At 41.9% G+C, this 22534-nt stretch overlaps 2 protein-coding genes across 10 annotated transcripts in view; one reads left to right on the top strand and one right to left on the bottom strand.

Moving 5' to 3' along the window:
- PLAGL1 (PLAG1 like zinc finger 1) overlaps positions 1-15531 on the top strand; it is a 66162-nt gene extending 50631 nt beyond the window's left edge. For 7 of the 9 annotated variants that reach the window (XM_079939682.1, XM_079939680.1, XM_079939678.1 and 4 more), the window contains 2 exons: positions 8992-9471; positions 13259-15531. In XM_079939682.1, the coding sequence (XP_079795808.1) occupies positions 9320-9471; positions 13259-14498 (1392 nt within the window). In that variant the 5' untranslated portion in view covers positions 8992-9319 and the 3' untranslated portion in view covers positions 14499-15531. The remainder of the gene's footprint in view (positions 1-8991; positions 9472-13258) is intronic. The other 2 variants (XM_079939685.1, XM_079939686.1) reach the window with 2 other exon arrangements.
- A 525-nt stretch (positions 15532-16056) lies between these two features.
- The window catches only part of ZC2HC1B (zinc finger C2HC-type containing 1B), a gene marked incomplete at its 5' end in the record, with an annotated part of 35944 nt that continues 29466 nt past the window's right edge, over positions 16057-22534 (bottom strand). The window contains 3 exon segments of the mRNA XM_079939620.1: positions 16057-16572; positions 17369-17490; positions 17944-18026. Coding sequence (XP_079795746.1) covers positions 17434-17490; positions 17944-18026 — 140 coding nt within the window. The 3' untranslated portion in view covers positions 16057-16572; positions 17369-17433.

The following is a 22534-nucleotide window of genomic DNA, read 5'->3' as shown; positions in this document are numbered from 1 at the left end:
CCAGGATTGAAGTTTTGCCAGTCAAGAAGGGGGAAGGCCCACAGAGTAAAATGTACATGGGAAGTGATTTTAATGGTGGAGCAAGAGATCTAACCTGGATAAAACTGTACATATTTTCATTTGTTTATTGGCTACATGGGTTTCCCCTTCTGTGAAATACTTTTTAAGTTTTTCGTTCTTGCCTAAAGGTTTAAAGGTTTTAAAGGTGTAAAGTTTTGTTTTAAACATTAAGCCTGTAATCTGTCTGGAATTAATTTCCTATATGATGTATGGTAGGAATCCAGTTTCCTATTTTCCATATGGATAGCCAATTATTAAGTAGTCCATTCTTTCCCCAATGATTGCAGTGCCAGCCCTGTCGTATATTAAGTTTCCATACAAAAGTGGGTCTGTTTCTCGGCTATTCATTCTACTCCATTGGTCCACTAGTCTAATCCTGTGCCTATATCATACTGCCGTAATTACTGTATTTTTTTTTTTTTTTTTTTTTTTTGCGGTACGCGGGCCTCTCACTGTTGTGGCCTCTCCCGTTGCGGAGCACAGGCTCCGGACGCGCAGGCTCAGTGGCCATGGCTCACGGGCCCAGCCGCTCCGGGGCATGTGGGATCTTCCCGGACCGGGGCATGAACCCGTGTCCCCTGCATCGGCAGGCGGACTCTCAACCACTGCGCCACCAGGGAAGCCCTGTACCTTTTTTTTATAAAAGTTTTTATCTGTTATCTTTTGCCTTTTCTTCTTTGGTCTGTTTGTATGATGATGAGAATGAGCCAGCTGAGTGGAGAAAGTCTTGGCTATTCTTGACTTTTCCTCTTCCATATAAAATTTTAGAATGATCTTGTCAAGTTCCAACAAAGAACCTTGTTGAATTTTTATTAGAACTTCAGTGAATCAGTATATCAATATGAAGAGAACTGCCAATATTACAGTAATTCGATCTGTATTTCCCTATTCATGAACATGGTATATTTCTCCATTTATTTAGGTTTTCTTTTGTCTTTCGGTATAGTTTTATAGTTTCTCCATAAATATCTTGTTTGTCTTTGGTTAGATTTATTCCTAGCTATCTTTGCTTTGTGGCTAATTAACTTTAAATTATATTTCTGTTTGCTGGCATTTAAAAATGCAGTCGATTTTGTATTTTGATTTTTGTAACCAAATACCTTGTCAGACTTTCTAATTCTCATATTCTATGTGTGGATTCTTTGGAGTTTTCTATATAGTCATCTGTGAATGGCAAAAGATTTATTCCATTCCAATTTTAAGTCTTTTTATTGCTTTATTGTTTCGACCACAACTTCTAGTACAAATGTTTAATAAGAAAGTGATAATAGGCACCTTTTTCATATGACAAAGATAGTAAACTGTCTTATTAACTTAAAAATTAAATTAAATTAAAAAAATTTAAATTAAAAATTTAATTAAAAAAAATTAAATTCCTGTTTCTTAGTCTAATGATGCACATTTTAACAATTTAACCTATGGATGGTCTACTGTTAATTAGTCTCTGGGTCATAAAAGGTTGCTTCATGGTGCTAATCACTAGTGAGCATTAGGACTAACAAAGATGTAAAAATAGCAGTACCCTCAAAAGAAGCCACATTGGCAAACATAAAGGTGCCTAAGAGTCATCAGGGGAGTTTATTAAAATTGCAGATTCTCAGATGCTCCCCCAGCAAGTTTGACTCAAATGCCTGCGCCTGGGGTCTTGCACTTGTCACTGTCCTTGTTGTAGTTTGTTGTTTTCTTTTTTAAAACTCCGGTTCCTTTGGGGATATCTCTGTTCTCTCTAGGATATTAATGACAGTTGTTTCTGAAGTTTTCTCCATAGTCTTTTTTCTTCTTCATTAGCCTAGCTGCCTTTTTCTGTTTGTTCTGTGTCGGTTTTTCCTAATAGATGCTTGCTTCTGATTTCTGGTGATCCTTGGAGGCCTGCTGACTCGTGAGTGGAGCCATAGAAAAGCTGATGGAAGCTTTGTGTACTTAGATAGGGCTTGTCAACAAGGGCTTCGTTGTAGGGGAATATGGGTAAACCCTTCAGGACTGCCATTTGTCCTTGTCGTTAGCTCTTTTCTCTTGGGCTAGTCAGCTTTCCCAGAGAAGACTCTTTCAGTCTCCTGTCCTGGAGAGTATAATAGGCCTGGTCGCCTTTGTTCTGATAGGCGAATAGGGGAAGTATGCAAACTTCTACTTAATTCACCCTGTTTCAGCATAGGACCCCCTTCTCATACCCTCTTTCGGGAGGGGGTCAGAGGGCTGAACGCACTGACAGACTTTCAACCACTCTCTCTGTTTCTATACCCACTCTTATCCCCACTTCCAGAAGTACCTAGTGCCCAACTTTGAGACTTGATGGGTTCTGCGGGGTGAATCAGGTTGCTTCATAGCTTTTCATTACTGGCTTAGAATACCGCTTTCTTAGGACGGCTAAGTCAGTTACTGCTTGTTTACCTGCTTTCCAGCTTCCAAAAGTTTGTTGCAGTTTTCTCCTTTCCTGTTATCTTAGGTTGTGTTTTTGAAAAAATCTCATTAATATTGTTTTAGTAGAGTTTCAGGAGAGACTGGGGCTACATACTTTTATTCAGTGTACCATCTTTAACTAGATATAACTCATACTGTTTGTGAAGAGAAGGTTAGCACCCCGTCCTTTTTCGTTTTTTCTAAGTCTAATGCATAGATTTGATGTTCTAAAGCTGTGGTGTAATTTTCTCTCTAGGTATTAGGTAAACAGTTCACTTCAGCTTTCTTATCTTCAGCCTTGTTTCTAAGAAAATAAGAGCTTAGTCACTGGGTTAACACAATAAAACCTCTCAAGGTGACAGTTTAAAAGAGTCAGTAGGCTGCAAACCTGACTGCTTGGCAGGCTGGGGAGGCAGGGGCTTGCTGTGCATGGCGCCCCCCAGAGCAGAACCGGGGGCGGGCAGCCGATGCTTCCCACCACTGAAAGCAAATTGTTTCAAACATATTAAAGTGGAGATGTCTACCCGGTGTTGAATAAATAGTTTTGGAGGGCACACAGAAGAACCCTTTGTGGAAGCAGTTTCTCACCAAACCAATCTTCCCTTGCTAACTGAGCCGTGGTTTTCAGTGCTCTGTTTTATCTCCACCACGACCACCTTAGCCCAAGCCCCTGCAGGCTCACCTGGACCGTTCCAGTCGCTTTCTTGGTGGGCTCCCCGTTTCACCATCTCACCAGGTGGAAAAGGAGCTCATTCCTCTGCCTGGGAGTGACAAGGAAAGTAGGAGTTGGCCAGGTAGACAAGGGGTGGCGAGATAGTCCAGGAAGGAGCATAGCATAGTGTGGAAAACACAGAAGCGTGAGAGAAGGTGGCACGTTAAGGAAATACCAAGTAGATGGATCTGCAGCTGTGGTTGCCTTTGGGCCACTGTGGGAGAGAGGTCTGCAGACAGAGTGGGGTGACAGGCTTTGGGGATCCAGCCTGAGAGTTCATCCTAGGCAAGAGCCTTCTTCCAAGTGGTATGTCAGCTCAGGTGTTACGGATTTTAATGATAGTATCTTAGTACTTTATTCAGGACACACACACACACACACACACACACACACACACACACACACACACACACACACACACACACACACACACACACACACACACACACACACACACACACACTAATAAAAGATTTTTAAAGATGCTGACAAATGAATCCCTATGATTTTGAGGGCAACCTTCCCTCTAGTCAAAAGGTAGCCCTGTTTTAGATGATAGAATCTATTAATTATCATCATTACCCACGTTTGAAACGAAATTTGTAGAAGTTGTTTATTGCTTGAATTTCCAAAGAAAATTATTATAGACCCCCGCTCCCCCCCCCCCCTTTTTTTTACTTTAACCTGATAAAATGCAGTGACTGAGGCACCAAATATATGGTCCATCGCTTAGGAAATATCAGTGACTTTGTGAAAAGTGAAACTGAATTGATAGCACCAAGAGGGATTTTCCCTTTTTTCATCTAAGTCAGTGTCCTTTAACCTGTTTAAATCTAGAGCTCCTTAGAAAATCTGAAGAAAGCTATGGTCCCTCTCCTCTTAAGAACTCTAATACACATGCCTCCTAATTTTGCACAGAATTTTTGAGAACTCTCAGCCATGGGCTCTGGAACCTCTGCCATGGGCCCCACTTACGAACCCCTGTTCTCAGTTAAGGTTGAAAACCCAGCCACAGCCATCTGGTAGGGTACTCGTCAAGCTTCACATCTGTAATCCTCAACCAGGTTACTAATCCAGCCCCAAGAGCTCCTCTTTCGCTGATGAGACATATAATGAGCCCCAACTCTTCTAACACCATGCTTGCTCAGATACAACACCTAACAAGTTTTACAATGCATGCGCATAATGAAAAACAAGAAGTAGCAACCACCTGGAGGTTCTGAGTAGCTTCTTCCTCCAGCTGATGTTTCTGGATGGTTTTTTCATAGATGATAGAGACTTGCTATCAGAGTCCTTCAAATATTGAGGGGAGCGCCCTCTCTAGGAGCCTCCTGGAGCCAAATAAACAATGCATTTCCACCTGCCCTGCTCCATGATTGGCTCTTTCATATTTTGTGAGTGTGAGAAGAAACAGCTTATTAGAGGCCCTTTTAAAACTGGCCTTAATACATATCTATGAAAGCAATCCCAGATTTCAGGACTAGGAGAGAGAAAAGTCCGGAGTAGAACCTTCTTGTCCACAAGGAGTGATGAATGGAGTCAAGAAAAGAACTTAAGAGTTCCCATGTTGCGAGACTAAAAATGGAAATTCAGTTTCCTCTCAGAAATGGGCCTTGCATCGTGTCACTGGGGACAATGGAAATAGAAGCCAGAAGTCATAGTTTATTTTGAGAATGTTGTAAAACATTTGTCTCCCATTAGCTGATTGTGTTACGCAGCACTGTGGACGTCCTGGAACTACACTTGTGCCCTGACCTCTCCCTCCGCCGTCATATACCATCAGCCCTCAGGGAACACAGTCCTTCCTGGCTGTTGCCATATATATATGTTCTTATTCCAATCTGATGCTCTCTCATCCCCAAAATAATCAGCATGAACAGAATGAAGCAGATGGCACAAGCCTTCTTTGGCATACTGGCAGATCTGTATCACTCACTCAGTATTTTTAGAATCAAGGGGATTGAAAATTATGTCCTGAGATGTTTTGGGGGAAGACTTACTATCTTTCCAGGGTGACAGGTGTTGAACTATTACCGTATTTAAGACTCAAATGCAATCTGCATGTCAAGTTACAGAGCGGACTATCATCAGGACCATCCCTTTGTTAGTTCTCCGTTAGGACTGTTGGAGGTTTGCCAAATAATAGAAAGTTAATCACAAGTCTGTTTGAAGGGCGTGGTGGCCAGAGAGCTCATCAGGTTTCAACCAAAGATTGGAATCAGCAGCAGCCAGCCAGTACTGGTCAAGTACATGGTGATGGGAGATGCTGTAGTATCCACACAGTTTATTTTTTAAAAATAGCTGGGCTTTGATCCTCAGCCACGATGAATTTATAATCTGTTGGGAAGACTGTGTTTATAATAGTTTGTGATTGTATCATGAAAACAGTGCAAATATTTATATTTGAAGATCCATATTAATGAAATACAGAGTTATGGTGAATGAAATGTTATAACTAGTTGTGAATTTGAGTTCATCATTAAAGAAAGCCTTCCTGAAGAAACTGAGGAATGTTTACTATTATAAATTCATTCAGTTCAACATCTGAGGACCAATTTTGCACTTAGGGTTGGACTAGGTGTATTTAACACAGAGACCAAAACTCAGAAAGATAACAGTCTTGGCAAAGGCATTAATGCAATAAGTTTAATAAGTACAAAAATGCTTAAGTGACTTAATGTTTTGTTGTTGTTCTTTGCAAGTTTAATGGGGAAAGAGTTGGAGGAAATGTCTCACATTTAAATACAGTATGGCCATGTCTAAAACGCCTTGATTATATACCCACCATCTTTGAAGGCCCGAGAGGGAAAGGTAATGAGGTCTACAGCTTGTTGGACTTCTGAATCTAGGGAAGTGGCTGGAAAGTGCATCTGGGAAAACTTCATTCAGTGCTAAAGGCAGGTACTTTTTTCTTGAATAAATCTTATTTTTCCTTTGTATGCTTGGTGCGTTGGTGAGCAATCAAAGTTGGTATCTGTTGAGAAACAATGAGCTCGGGCCAGTTTTTACTTGCAACCTCGTATGTCCTGTGTGTGTTGAGCATGTGTATTATCCAGGCTACTGGGTCCTCCCACTATGAAGCATACATAGGAGAGAACGTGTGTCTCTTTTCTGTTATATCCATAGCTCAGTGGTTAGAACCATGTGCCAGTTTGCAGCTGATGGTTTCTGCTTTTAATCCCAGTGTTTATAAATGCTACCGTGTATTTGTGTGGTGTTTTTAGATTACAGGGTACTTTCAGATCCATCTTGTTTCAGTTGGTTGTCCCTACCAGCTCATTTACATGCATCAGATAGATAACACAAACTGAAACTCAGGACAGCTAACAAAGGGGTGAGCTGGAATTTGAAGTAGGGAATCTTTCTACTGTATTCATAAAACAAATGACTGGATCTACATAAATACCTTTTGTGCTTCAGGGAAACGCCTGAGGGCAAATGAGCGGCATAGCCGTGCCTGAAGGAAAGGGTAGCCTTGCCTTCGTCTCTTTTGACAGTGAAACTGAGAGTGCCTGTGTCTTCCAGTACAGCAGCCACTAGCCTCCTGTGGCTACTTAAATAAGAAAATTTTGTTTCTCGGTATCACATTTTGATAGCCATCCATTTCCGTCAGAGAAAGTTCTGTTGGACACTGGTCATCTCTCATAAAGCAGCAGCTGGGGAGAATGCGTTTAAAGCATACATGCAGGGGATCGGTGTAGGTGAGAAGCCAGACCAGCTCCTTCTGAGTGACTAGCGCTATTCTGAGTTCAGCTATAAAGAGAACAAGAAAAAAATGAATTTCAAACTTCATATTGTGTGTACATTTTAATCTCTTAAAATAGACCTGGAAAAAACACAGCAATTTCCAGTGAATGAGTATATTTAATGATGATGATAAATTCTATGCCTTTATAGCTGGGCCAGTATTATAGCCAGACTTAGGCTGGATGAGAAGTAGGACACACCATGAGTCCTGGCAGCAAAAACTCGGCCACACAGGGTAGAATTCCTGGAAGGAATTACTTTGTGGCCAGGGTGGTAGAGATGCCTCGAGGCCGGGCAGCGAGGTGAGCTGGCAGACGCTGCAGGAGCAAGGAGCTGGGGGAGAGGGGTTTGGACAGAGCTGGGACAGGGGCTCAGTTCAAGTCACATTTGGTCACAGAGGAATAACACACACATTTGTGTGTGTCTCCATCAGAAGGGAGGTTTGGTGCCAAGATGCTAGCTGAGAACGCCGGTGTCCCCGGCTTTGGATCAGTGCTTGAAGCTTCAGGTCAAAGTGCACACGTCAGCTCTGAAGGTTCCAAGCAGGTGGGGCAGGATGGTGAGGGGTGTCTGCCTGGTGCTGGCTCCTTGTGAACTCTGACCAGACACTAAAAACACCCGAGCTAGCTGATGAGGAACACAAGAAGTTTCCTGCACTTTTTGCCTCTTAAAAAAGGAATGTGTTTGTCTATGTTGCATGTGCTAGGTGCTGATATGTTTAAAGATGCTTGAACTATTATAATAGTAAAATTCCATCTAGCTAGACTCCAACTTTCTGATCTGAAAGTAACTACAAAGGTAAGTAAAAATTAACTTTTAACAGTAAAGAGCAGCTCTAAAGGAGTTGGCAATAAATGAATGACTGCAGGGAATAGACGCCTTGAAGACCTGCTGGGATTGGTCAGGTTGCCATGAGTGCCCTGCTCACTTGACAAAGTTCAGAAAAAGCTGGCCTGGGTACAAAAGCTACTCCAGTGTGTTTAATGTAAGCATACAGTATGCTATCTTTTTTTTTTTTTTTTTTTTAAATATTGGCACTTGAAAGGTTAATGTCCATTGCCTGAGGATTAACTCTGTCTAGAATAGCACAGGATTCTAGGTAGCCAGGCCTTTACTGTGTTGTTCATGATGCTGCTTTGGACTCTTAAGGCTTCCAAATGATGGTCTGTTGGTAGAAGAAGAGCCTGGATTTGGGTGATCTGCCTGGGTTGGAAGGGTGCTAATAACTGGGATTTGAGGCAGGTTGAGGCGGCAAGCCCAACTCCTAGGAGTGGCCTTCCAACAGGTAGCTGGTCCCCCAGGCTGGGGCTGGGGAATGAGGAAATGTCCCCATAAACGAAAGGGGAAAAGAAGAGTAGAACAGTTTCCTGGAGGATGGTGCCTGCACATCTAATGTGCTCTGAGCTCTGCCCGAGCTGTCCCTCTGTCTCTGTGGGAATCTCTCGTCTCCCCTCTGAAGGTACCGCATCAGTGAACTAAACTAGCTTTATTCCCACTTTGTTTACATCGTAGACTTGAGTCCTGCACGGGAACCTCACAAACAAATTAACTTATATGTATACAGATTATTTCGGCTCATCCCCTGGAGGTTTAAACAGGTGTGATAAACAACTTATGTTCTGCCAACAGTGAGTGAAGAGGACTGGCCCATGGTTTGAATAAGCAGGGATGATTTTTTTTTTTTTTCTGTACCAGTAAAACACTTGAACACACTGGGGAGGTTTTTTTGTTTTTTCTTTGAATTGGCAGACTGAACTTCGCAATGACCCGAAATCATGGTTTGAAGTCGATAATACCGACTCTATGGAAATAGCCGTCTCTATCACGAGGGAAAGTGCGCTTCATCTACCGTCAAAACACTGTGCGCTTGACTCCTGCCACCCAGGAGAAGCACAGACAGGTGGACTTATATGCAGAAGGACCTCTTAAAGCACACAGGAGGATGCAGAGTTGTGCTGTGTTCAAGCCATTTAAAGGAACACGTTGATTCTGGGGAGTTGATGCTGAACTGGTGGGGGAGGAGCAGCATTGTTTTCAGATGAAATGCAAGGAAACTGTTCCCCTTCTCTCCACAGACAGTTTGGTGGTCCAGGACGTGCCCCAGCTCTAGTGATGCCGATTGCCTTTCCGCTCTGGAACCTCATCCATGCCTCAGACTTGCTCCTCTCAACCTGAGACTGCGTGGAAACTGGGATGTGGGAAGCAGGAAGCAGAGATAGTGGTAACTGAGAGGCCCATGTCTGGGTAGAACCAGGTCCGGGACCACAACGCTGCCTCCCCCCTGGCCTGGCGGTCAGCTGCTGTGGCTCTGCTGATGTGCTCAGCACCGTCCTTCTATTTGTACTTAAATGGCACAGCATTTGGTCAGCGCATCTGAAAAGGAAGGTGTGAGAGACAAAGCCCATGGCCACCTACCCCTGCCAATTATGTGGCAAGACGTTCCTCACCCTGGAGAAGTTCACTATCCACAATTATTCCCACTCCAGGGAGCGACCTTACAAGTGCTTGCAGCCAGACTGTGGCAAAGCCTTCATTTCCAGATATAAATTAATGAGGTGAGAGGCTTTAGAAAAGGTATGTACTTTTACACATACCTTTAAAAGGCTTTGCTAGCCCTCAGACCAAACACTGCAGGGGAAAAGGGATGCAGAATGTGGATGCATTTTAGCCTTTATGGCTGTACCTCCAGTGATTACTATAGTTTTTGTATGACAGTTGTGCTTTGCAGTGTCCAGTTCACTTTTTCAACAAATATTTCTTGTGTTCCTGCAATAAGCCAGGCCTAAGGACAGAACGATGAGAAGACACATGGCTGGGGAGATAGTCATGCAAACACCATTAAAATGTAATCTAAGGGCTTTGACAGAGCTATGCAGGTGGCGGAAGTTGTTCTCCACTGCTTGATGAGACCTGGGGAGGCTCCTCAGAAAGGTACAGTCTTTAGCTGTGATCTAAAGAATGAATGGGAGGCAGACAGTGAGGAAGGAGGTTCTGGGAAAGCCCTAAGCCTTGTCCTTGAAGCACACGTGCACAGAGGGTAGCGGCGGATGAGAATGGAGGTGAGGCCCAAAGTGTAGGGGAGAAGGAAGCAGCTCAAAACAGGCCTTGTCTGCTGTCCTAAAGGGTTTGTTTTCTTCTGGTAAGTCTAAGAACTGAAAAACATGATTTGGTCAGGGTGTTAGAAAGATGGCTCTGGTAGTAATCTGGAGAAGAGGGAAGAGGCCTGTAGACTGATTTGCAATCTGTTGTTAACAGTCCAGGTATGAAATACGGAGAGCTTGTCTAGGTTCTGAGAGTAAGCATGGAGGGGGGCGGGTTCCTCTCCGAGCGTTGGCTTTTGGAGCAGTTTCTCAACTTGGCTCTAAAAGCCACCCTAACAAGTGGAATTCTGTTGGGTATACAGATGTTAAGTATGTGCATTTAATCAGATTTTCAAAGGTATCCATGATATGACAGAGAGTAAAAACTACTCTTTTAGGAGATAGGTCCTTTTTTAGATATAGTACATTTAGTCTGAATTATCAGTATTTCTTGAGTGCCTATTAGGTACTCACTTCCCTGAGGGAAATGAATATGAGATGTAGTTTTCTGCCTGTAAAGGATTTTTATATTATATTTGCGTATAATATATACTCAAAATCAGTAAGTCACACAGTAGGCTGATTGACAATAAATGCTGTGTGTGTTATGTATTGAATATATGGTACCTTCAGAGCTATACACACAGAACTGCCACTAATCTGTGCCTCTTGATACCTGGTTAAGGGAAATGCATCGTTTGCCTCTAATTTTCATGAAATGAACTTTCACTTTCAGACTAACATATAAATGCATAGGTAAGAGTCAGAATTTAGCAGGAGAGAGTTTCCATCTGAGTGGTATGAACACAAACCACATTATAATTAGATCTGGGAATGCCCCTGGAGGAAGGCACTTGAAAGAATTAAGAGAGATATAAATTATGGCTCTTAAGAATAACACTGTTACAGATGATGTAATATAATAAGCTGATTTGTTAAAATAAGCCTATACACGCCTAAAATTCAAATGTGTTCTATACGTCGGCTGATCTCTAGTTGCCATAAGTGTGTTGAGTGCCTACTGTATGCACCAATTTTGTTGCAGAGGCTTCCTGTTTTGCAACCCGCTTCTTATGTGTACACAGTAATTATCCTTACCCGAACACCAAAAGCAGTGTTAGCTGCAGTTAAGCCACAGTGAGGATATTATAACCATGGATAAAGACCAAAACACATATAGGAGATAAATATTTGGAAAAGACAGTGGCGCTAACAGATTACTGGAATGACAGGAATTAGGTGGGATTACTGTGGTAAACCGCACTGAAGAAGATGTCTTAAGCAATATTTAGGAGGTAGGTGGTGGTGGTGCTGAGGAAGGGAAACGACTTGTTCAGCTAAGGGTGTGAAGAGAAGCAGAAAAGGGAAGCAGTGTACTTCATGCAAGGACGGCCTTCCCTGCCGCAGTCCCCGACATTTCTTGCCTCTCTGGCCTGAAGCAGCGATCCAATAAAGGGATAGAAGAGTGGCGAGAGGGCAGGATGCTTTAGGTTTTGCTTTTTTTTTTTTAAAAAAAGGGCAGCATTCCTTCCTGTGTCCCTCAGTTGTAACATAAGATCCATTTTATAAGCAGAGGTTGAAGAAGAAACTAACTGACTTGCTTAACTAGAAAAGAGAACATGGGACTTACTTAATACAGCGAAGGATGAAAGCAGTTAGATGGAGATAGCAAAGGGCAGGAACGGTGATTTGGCAAGGCAGACGAAGTCCCAGTGTAAGCAGTTAACCCCGGAGGAATTCTAAGATCATTGATGTGGTCCAGGTGACGCCCAAAGACGGTGGTACTTGGTGACTGTAGGACAGACTGAAACTGGTGGTTTCTTGGGTTGTGAGGTAAGAGGAGAAGTTAGGGAGGGAAACAAAATGTGGAAGTAATTTCAGCCATAAGATGATCATGTTCTAGATTGGAACTGTTGCATGAGCAGGTGAAGGGGGAAATTAAAGGAAGAATTGGATGCCAGGCAGAGGAAAGAGTCAAAAAAGAGGGGTGGTAGCTGGTAGAATGTGAAAAGTGTCATTGCTCAGGTAAGAGTTGTGTCCCCCCGAGCCTTTCTCATAGGTGGGACAGCAGTAGGACAGCAAAGTGTGGGTAGGAAGTACCAGGTCCAGAGTTGTTAACTGGGTACTGATCTAACACAGGGGTGATAAATGAAATTTAATCAGATAAAAATCCTTCACAAAGGAAAAAGGGGAGAGGGACAAGATCCAGAACAGAGCTTTAGGGTTCCTAAACATTAGTGCTGGACCAAATAGAAAGAAAACTGTTTAAATATCAAGTTTGTTATTTGCCCTCCAGCAACCTCGAAAAATCCTTTCGACAACCTAGGAATGTATTTAAATATGCATGTGAAACTTGGAGAGACCAGCATCACTTCAGATCCCCCAAATACCTGTTGCATTGTCCCCGTTCCTCAACACTGTTTGTACCTGTCTCACAGAACCTGCCGCAGTCAGTGTATGTTTCCCTCTACTGTCTTAGTCCTTCTAGAAAAAGTCCTTTTGAACTTTGCCGAAGGAATTACCAGTGACCTTTAGGAAGTGAGCTGAAGGTGTCTAAGAGGGATCCTGAAGAAATGGAGACGGGCTGCATGCATGTGACATGATAGCCAATAGGAAAGTATTAAACGGCAGAAACTAAGACTTCAGCGTAAAGGTCTCATGGGAGGCAGGAGGCGGACGCTCCGAGAACAGGTGGTGGGGGTGGCATTCTGGGTCCAGTTAGACACTTTCTCTGAGGTTAAAGATGATAGACTTTTTAGTTTTATGTCTAAGGCCTGAACTTTTTGTCTCAATAAAGACCAAGCAGAAATTGTATTGGAAACCATAAAAATAACAACACTGGGGGGCAGGGGTATGGGGTTATGTGTAGAAGGCAAATTGGATCACTTCTGGAAATTCAGAAATTTTAAGAGTATAGAATAGTCATTTAAACCCCTTCCTGAAAAATATTTCTTCATGATCATATATCTTAAAATGCTTGTATACTTGTATTTGTTTAGAAATCTCTTTGTGTACATTAGGAAAATGTGTTCTCAAAGCATATTCTTTACACGTGTGAAAACGGCATCACGTAGTACCTGTTTTTTTATTATAACGTTTATGTGTAGAATCTGGAAAATACAGAAAAGTATTTTAAAACTAAAACACATATGCCACCACCTAGAGAAAACTACTATCAACATTTTAATACTGTTTGTTTCTCTACGTTTCTCCAGCTCTTAAACCACTGGGTCTATTGTGAACTTCTTCCTTCTGCTCCTAGGCACATGGCTACCCACTCGCCCCAGAAATCCCACCAGTGCGCTCATTGTGAGAAGACTTTCAACCGCAAAGACCACCTGAAAAACCACCTCCAGACGCACGACCCCAACAAAATGGCCTTTGGGTGCGAGGAGTGCGGGAAGAAGTACAACACCATGCTGGGCTACAAGAGGCACCTGGCCCTGCACGCGGCCAGCAGTGGCGACCTCACCTGCGGGGTCTGTGCCCTGGAGCTAGGGAGCACGGAGGTGCTGCTGGACCACCTCAAGGCCCACGCGGAAGAGAAGCCCCCGAGTGGAGCCAAGGAGAAGAAGCACCAGTGCGACCACTGCGAAAGATGCTTCTACACCCGGAAAGACGTGCGGCGCCACCTGGTGGTCCACACAGGCTGCAAGGACTTCCTGTGTCAGTTCTGTGCCCAGAGGTTTGGGCGCAAAGACCACCTCACGCGACACACCAAGAAGACACACTCACAGGAGCTGATGAAAGAGAGTCTGCAGTCCGGAGACCTTCTGAACACCTTCCACTCCCTCTCTCCGCAGTTCCAGCTGAAGGCCGCCCCACTGCCTCCTTTCCCTTTAGGGGCTCCTGCACAGAACGGGCTTGCAAGCGGCCTGCCAGCTGAGGTACACAGCCACACCCACGGCCCCTCGGAGCAAACCTCCCAGCCTGTGCCAGCGCTGCCAGAGCTCCTGGCCCCGCTCCACCCCGTAGCATCCCCCAGCTCTCCTCCCCCACCCCTCCAGAATCACAAGTACAACACCAGTTCTACCTCATACTCCCCACTTGCAAGCCTGCCCCTCAAAGCGGATACTAAAGGATTTTGCAATACCAATTTGCTTGAGGACTTGCCTCTGCAAGAGCCTCAGTCACCTCACAAGCTCAACCCAGGTTTTGATCTGGCCAAGGGAGGTGCTGGTAAAGTAAACCTGCCCAAGGAGCTACCTGCAGACGCTGTGAACCTAACAATACCTGCCTCTTTGGACCTTTCCCCTCTGTTGGGCTTCTGGCAGCTGCCCCCTCCTGCTACCCAAAATGCCTTTGGGAATAGCAGTCTCACCCTGGGGCCTGGGGAATCTCTGCCCCACAGGTTAAGCTGTCTGGGGCAGCAGCAACAAGACCCCTCACTCGCCATGAGCACTATGAGCCTGGGCCAGCTCCCCCTGCCCCCCATCCCCCATGTTTTCCCAGCTGGCACTGGTTCAGCTATCCTGCCTCATTTCCACCATGCATTCAGATGACTGGTTTTTAAAGCGTACCGTTCTTATTCTGGAAGATGTTTTAAGAAGCATTTTAAACATCAGTTATGATACAAGGAAAGAGTTAGAAAGCAGGACTGGAATATGGCTTATTCAGTGATGACTGGCTTGAGAGAAGAGAGTTCTCGAACTGCATGTATTGTGCCAATCTGTCCTGAGTATTCATGCTTTGTACCAAATTTAATAAGCAAGTATTCTTTAATGGAACTGCAACCATTGTCATAACCGACATCCATACGAGGGCTGCTATATATAGGTGTTTGTCAAATTGAACTTAATCGTAAGCCATGATCATAATAATGTTAACTAAATAACTTTATGTGGCACTGCCTAGTAAGGGAACTATGGAAAGGTTTGGATTTCTCCAAAATGGGAGAATTTTTAAAATAAGAAAATAACCTTTATATTGCATATTATGACTAGGCTGTGTATTTCTTTTCAGGGATTTTTCTACCTTCAGGGTTGGATGTAGTTTAGTTACTATTGCCATAGCCAACCTATAGTTTTACAGAAACAATTTCTTGTGGAATAATAGATGTCTCCATTTTAAAAAAGCATTTTAAATGTAGTTTGAATATTTTCCACAGGATGCTACAATGTGAGTTATCACTTCATTTATCTTAAAGACTAAACTGATTGTCAGTTACATCTGACAGAAAAAAAAAAAAAATCACTGTGTAACCAGGTTAAGCGGTAAAATAATCCAGGCGTCAGTCAAAAAAGGCATTTTACTGACTTTAATATTGATTATATTTTTAACAGGAATTTAAGAATATTACTGGAATTAAAAAAATATATATATATATATATTAAACAAGAATTTCCTTTGCTCTGTCTGGCTTAAAATACTACTCTGCTTAAGTATTTTTAATCACCAATAAGTAAATGCATTTTAAAATTCATCATTTAAGTCAATATTAGTTTTATTCAAAAAAGATAACGTTTTACAATGTAACTATAATCTATCTCTTGAATTTGGTATCTAATGAGTTTTTAAAATATAAAACCTAACCTTTTTTTAAAGCTCCTTTGTCTTTTGTGTTTAGAGGCTTTCTATATGAAGATATATCTTACGTATAATAAACTCTACAAATTCTGCACGTGGCGCGATTAATTTTTATATACAACCACACCGCGGAACTATCCACACTGAGATAGAAAACAGTTCCAGTTCCTTGGCCGGCTCCCTCATGCCCCCTCCTGGCCATTACATCCCCTACAGAAACTACTATTCTGACCTCTAGTCAGCATCTATTAGAAACTAACCCCCCTCTTTTTTTTTGAGTAAAATAATTATGATTTAAGGTACGAGCTTATATGCTTCATTAAATTCACAGTGCTAAGAACTTATTTCTAAAAATTACTGTATAACATTCTGAATCCTTCCAGAATGCTATGTAATTTATTTCTGATTGATTGATATATAAGGTCAGAATACTAGCTACTAAAGTTTTGTCTAGGCTAGGCTACCATGATCCCGTTTTACAATCGTGTTTACTATTAATTTCTAGTACAAATTAGAAATTATTTCATATTGGGATTTATTCAGAAAGTATTCCCCCATAATACTGTTTATTTTTGCTTGTTTTACCTCGAAATAGGGTGGGGGTGGGTAGAGAAAGGGAAACCTTGAGTTCGTTCGCCCATTAAAGCAGCATATTAGCCAAATGTGAGAAACTGGTTCACAGTCCTTAAAGGCGATACTGATGACCATAAAGGGTGGGAGGCATTGTAGATAAGCTACCTGGGGCCGGGCTGTTGCATGTGTGGAACTGACATGGTGGGTCCTTAAACTACGGTTTCACTTGCGGGGAAGAAAATGAGACAGAGGGACACAGGTTACCTCGTCAGTAGGAATCTACTGCTCTGGGATGTCTCAGTTCACAAATCCACTTACCTCTCCAAGGGAAGGCAGTCTCTCAGAGCAAGCGGAGAGTGGTAGAGTGGCAGCTCCCCTCAGCTCAAGCTTCCCAAATTCCATTTACAGAAGGTTCCATAAATACTTTTATGTGGCTTACGAGTCTTCAGTCAATTCCAGAACACATACCTGATTTACCTGAGCATAAAACATAGCATTTAGTTCCCAAAATACAGATTGTAAGACTTTCAGATGTCATGTTTGCTGTACCACAGGTGGGAGTAGGTCGGTATTCTCCTAATTAGAAAAAGATGGCTTACTCCTAAATAAAATTCCCTGAGTTTAATAAAAGATAAAAAATTCTTAGATTAAAAAGCAAGAGTTAAGTATAAATGACTCTACAAAAAGAGTTTACTAACCCTTAAGATGACCAAGGGAAAAAATAGTTGGGACACCACCTCCCAACAGAGCTACATAAACCAATGGTGAAATGAACAGTTGACTTCCAAGTTGGCCATGATAAATAAATGGCCTGAGGCCACTTAGAGCATCCTCTCCACAGGGTGGGAAGGTTACTGTAACCTGTTCCTTCCACTGTAGTGTTCCCCCAAAATCAACTGTGTACACTGGTGTGAGACAATTATACATGGTATACAGATGGACATTTAAAATAGGAATGGTTACTAATTATAGTTTAATGTTCATTAGAAGCAAATAACAAAGCTGACATTTCACAGCTATTATATAGAATAAAGTTAGGTAAAAAATGATTTTCCTAGAAAGCAATAGTGTTAGTACACCGAAGACTGTTTCACTAAAAGTTTCTAATATCAAAGCAACATTTTCTTTAAAAGCTTATTAAATGTCCACTTAAAAAAAAAGCTTCAAATGAATCTTTAAATCAAGCATTATCATACAGGTTGATGTGTTGTTTAACGATTTGGGGGGAAAATTTTGAAGGGAGTAGATAAGAAAATTTGAAGCTAGTTTTTACTTGTTCTACATGATGTCTCAAGAGAAATCATGGGCATGTAAACAGATGCCTCCCCATCCTTCCCCTTAGGTGGCTTTCCTGGGTACACAGCCATCCAGGCTGAGGACTTTTAGGGAGCCAGTCTGAAAGCAGAAAGAAAAGGCATTTACTTTAGAACTTCGTTGTTTCCACATTGAGAATGTTAAGTAATATACGCCTCTTAAAATTTTAATTGTTTTAACAATTCACATATCAAAAAGTCTCCAACTTCATAGCAGTCCTATTCAGTGTCAATCTCAGGGAACTGTCCTTGTTTGGAAAAAGGGATAGGGCAGTAACCTTCCAGGTCAAAATGAAAAATCATTCCCCTTTCCTGTTAAATCCAAGAAGCAAAAACTGAACGTCATTTCAAACTATATGTTTAACAAAAGAGTAAATTTCAAGAACATACATTTTAGTAACACAAATCAGGATCTGCCCAAATTCCTCTCTGACTGGCCTGCTATGGATTCATTCTCTTAAAGGCTCAGTAACTGTCTTGCCCATTGGATGATCGGCAACACCTGGATTAGAGGTTAATTTTTTTTTTTTCTTACCTGGCCTCTAGGAGTTAATCTTTTTTTAGGTTTAGTAAATCCTTGTCTGAGTTTTGCTCCAGAAGCAGGGTCCACTGCTAATCCTTTGCAGACATAAACAGATTTGTTATTATGTAAAAGCAAACATTAGCAACAACAGAAAAAAAGGAATGATTACGAAATCCTCACACTGGATTCAAAAATCTCTATTCTTCTTTTGTTTTGTTTAGTTTTGTAGCTATAGACAAGTTCTCAGTCCCCATCCTGGGCCAAATAATAAGGAAAACAGAAACTGTCTCAGGAGCCCTCTCTCCTCCACCCCTAGGCCTTCACTTGCCTGTGGATGGGCCCTCTGGACCACCACCTCAGTGGGCCACCATTTATACAAGCTGACCCTTGGGCTTCCCTGGTGGCGCAGTGGTTGAGAATCTGCCTGCTAATGCAGGGGACACGGGTTCGAGCCCTGGTCTGGGAGGATCCCCCATGCGGCGGAGCAGCTGGGCCCGTGAGCCACAACTATTGAGCCTGCGCGTCTGGAGCCTGTGCTCCGCAACAAGAGAGGCCGCGATAGTGAGGCTCGCGCACCGCGATGAAGAGTGGCCCCCGCTTGCCACAACTAGAGAAAGCCCTCGCACAGAAACTCAGACCCAACACAGCAAAAATAAATAAATTATACAAGCTGACCCTCAACACCTCTCCCCACTATTGCCCTGGCTTTCAAAATATATCCTGAGTATTTCATGTCTTCACAATCCTTTGCCTGCTTTCATGCTAGAAAGGGTTTGATAAGCCTTATGGAAGCATGAGATGCCTTCCCTCCCAGGCGTTATTTACACAGTGATGGACTCAATCCCCAAACAGGACTCTTTTCCTTCGTGTCCAGCAGCACTGCTACGTATGGAGATGTAGGAGTTTATGGATATAGGCATACCATACCATAGTCTGTTTTAAAGGACCACATGGTATGGGACGGGATTCTCAAGGAAATCATTTAAAAAAAAAAAAAAGAATTAGTGCTCTCTGTCCTAGAGGCCTCCTTTCTATCTAATCAGTGTTTTACAAAGGGGGAATAACCAAACAACCCAAGGAAATTGTGAATCAATATCAAAGAACATAGGATAGAAAGAACTCAGTGTTCGTATTACCCAAAGATCTCCAAGTCTTATTTTTTCCAAGGAATCAGCAACTGACCCTTCAAAACTCATTACATTTGCTATGCAATTAGGTTAGGTAAGGAGGGGAGGCTAGTGCAGGGAAGATGCTTAACCTGATCAAATCCACTGGCTCCAGAAACCAAAGCAGAACCTACACCAACAAAACTTTATAGGCAATTCACTAAATACATGAAGCAATGCAGCTCTAGAACCCAGAACTACATTTTCACAGTGATCTTAGTCTCTCTGTATAAAGGTGCTGGAGAAGCTGCTGCCCAGAGGTACCTTCCCTGTAAATCTGTCACTCTTATATCAAAACCCTTCAGAAAATAGCCATGTAGATACTTGCTGACTAGGCTATAAACTCAGTTCCCATCTGAACATCAGAATCTTCGTGAGAATGAAGGAAGAGCCACACCATTTTTCTAAAACAATTTCCTAACATATATCTACTAAATAATATATACCTACTAAGTAATATATAATAGTATATAATATGTACTAAATAATGTAATATATAATAATATATAAATATGTTTATATAATTATCTCCTTAATCTTTATATTTTTTGACCCAGTTTTCCCAAAGTAGATAAAGATTTGCTTGGCTCTACCATTTCCTATTAAAAATTACTTGTGTAAGTTGCTTTTCCTCACCTGTAAACTAGGGATATGAATAATATGTCTACTCCCCTGTGTTACTTTGAGGATTAAATGAGGATTAATGAAGATTAATATATGAAGAGCTTAGAAGAGTGTACAATTAAGCACGGGCTACTGTCCATGAAGAAGGGATATTCAGTACAGCAAAAAAGTAGAAACAACCTACCTATTCAAGTCAGGAAAACAGATAAACAAGTTACATTGTATTTCTGTGATATGATACCATGTTTTTAAAGAAACTCTTTGCCATAGGAAAATGTTCAAAGTTTGTTAGTGAAAAAAAGTCAGGAAGTGTACACCAACTATGATCCTAGCTTTGATAAAAGGAAAACAAAAAAGGAGTATAAAGAGAAAAAATGAAAAGAGATATCAATGTTAACAGGGTGTGGAATTATGGACATCTTTTATTTTCTTTACACCATTTATACCATTTCTTTATACCATTTTCCAATATCTTCTACAGTAAGCATTAATTTCTTACATGGCAATGAAAAAAAATGCTCTTTCTCAAGAGACATTTTTGCAGACTAACTTAAAGTGTCTAGGACCAAGAAGTTTCTAAGTCATCATAATAGTCTAACTTACATAAATGCACGTGCCTGGGGATGTGACACCAGCATCGGTGTTAATCACATATAGTCTGGACGTCTCGCCAAGCATTTACGGCCCTCCTTGCTCTAGTGTCAGCCTTCCATTCTAACTTTAACCCCAGTTCTTCTCCGTGCTTTGGCCAAATGGGCCATTTGTTTCCAGAGTATGTCCTCTGCATTCTTATTTCCATATCTTTGTTAATTGCTTCTGCAACTTTTCTCCATTGGTCAAAATCTAGCTCATCCTGGGACTTCCCTGGTGGTGAAATGGATAAGACTCCATGCTCCCATAAACGGATAAAGAAGATGTGGCACATATATACAATGGGATATTACTCAGCCATAAAAAGAAACGAAATTGTTATTTGTAGTGAGGTGGATGGACCTAGAGTCTGTCATACAGAGTGAAGTAAGTCAGAAAGAGAAAAAGAAATACTGTATGCTAACACATATATATGGAATCTAAAGAAAAAAAATGGTTCTGAAGAACCTAGGGGCAGGACAGGAATAAAGATGCAGACGTAGAGAATGGACTTGAGGACACAGGGAGGGGGAAGGGTAAGCCGGGACGAAGTCAGAGAGTGGCAAGGACTTATATATACTACCAAATGTAAAACAGACAGCTAGTGGGAAGCAGCCGCATAGCACAGGGAGATCAGTTCAGTGCTTTGTGACCACCTAGAGGGGTGGGATAGGGAGGGTGGAAGGGAGACGCAAGAGGGAGGAGATATGGGGATATATGTATATCTATAGCTGATTCACTTTGTTATACAGCAGAAACTAACACACCATTGTAAAGCAATTATACTCCAATAAAGATGTTAAAAAAAATAGTAAGAAAAAAAAAAGACTCCGTGCTCCCAATGCAGGGGGCCTGGGTTCAATCCCTGGTCAGGGAACTAGATCCCACATGCATGCCACACTGAGGAGCCCACGTGCCTCACCTAAGGAGCCGGCGAGCCGCAACTAAGGAGCCTGCCTGCTGCAACTAAGGAGCTGGCAAGCCACAACTAAGGAGCCCACCTGCCGCAACTAAGACCCAGCACAACTAAATAAATTAAAAAAAAAAAAAAACAAAGAAACTGAGGCTGAGTTTAAAAAAAAAAATGTAGCTCATCCTGAAAGCTCATCCCAAATGCCTCTACCTCTATGAAGCTTCCTCTCTCTGACTGTCACCTCCTCCATAAAGCCTCCTCAGCAAAGTTGATCTCTTGATTCCCTTAGGACTTTTATATCCCACTGTTAAATATTAGATATTAATAATTACTGACTGCCTCTCCCCCTAGACTTTTTAAAGAATCCATGGGTGTAAGAAACAACCATACACAATAACTAGGTGCTGAGTGAATGAATCCTTTTAAACATCCATGGCAGCTGTGTATCAACTTCATGTAACGTCACATGTTCTCTTGGGCAGAGATTTTCCTGTACATACAAAACTTCTTAGAAGACTCTGGGATGGATAAGGATTGTGCCTGACACACATTTCCCCTGACTGTGAATTCAGAACAAAATGTTATTAAATGAGAGATTCTAAATGCTTATTTTACTCAAGAGAGTTGAAGAATGATAGCCAGAGTTTTAGAGGGCTAACTACCAGCTAGATGAAGACAGTAAAGAATTTATGTGGAAGGCGACGGACACCAAGTAGCCTTAACTATCGACTGTCAATGTAGAAATAGCAAGACCAACAACAATTTTTAAAAGGCCCTCATATTACAAATAGATTAATACTGACCAGAACAAAAACAATGGCCAGCAGATGTGAATCTGATTCACACAAGGGTCTGTTTACATCAGCGAAAGGGACTCAGTGTTTTTCTCCAAGCCTTGAAGAGTTTTGAAAATTAACCTCCCCTCAGTACACTTCTGCTTCCTCCCCAGAATGGCTCCGAATGAAATGTGCCTAATTTAAAGGCACACTAACGCTGACAATTTAAATTTTAAATGTAAACAGGTGAGGCCACAGGAAAGAATAGAAATTAAATTGAAAAAGCATCTTAAGCCTGAAATAAAACAAAAAGCTACCTCTTAAAGCTAATTAACAGGACAATTCTATCATATGCCAGTAATCTAAGTGAGAAATTATGGACTCAAGATACCCACTTTTCTCCAACATATTTCATTCAAAAAGTATTTACTGGGCACTTCATAACTGCCGTGAACAATTCTAACAGCTAGGGATACAGCAGCACAATACAAAAT

This window comes from Stenella coeruleoalba (assembly GCF_951394435.1).
Source record: "Stenella coeruleoalba genome assembly, chromosome: 12".
Classification (NCBI taxonomy): Eukaryota; Metazoa; Chordata; class Mammalia; order Artiodactyla; family Delphinidae; genus Stenella; species Stenella coeruleoalba.
Note: the sequence above shows the minus strand (reverse complement) of the source record. Positions and strands in the feature narration are given on the sequence as shown.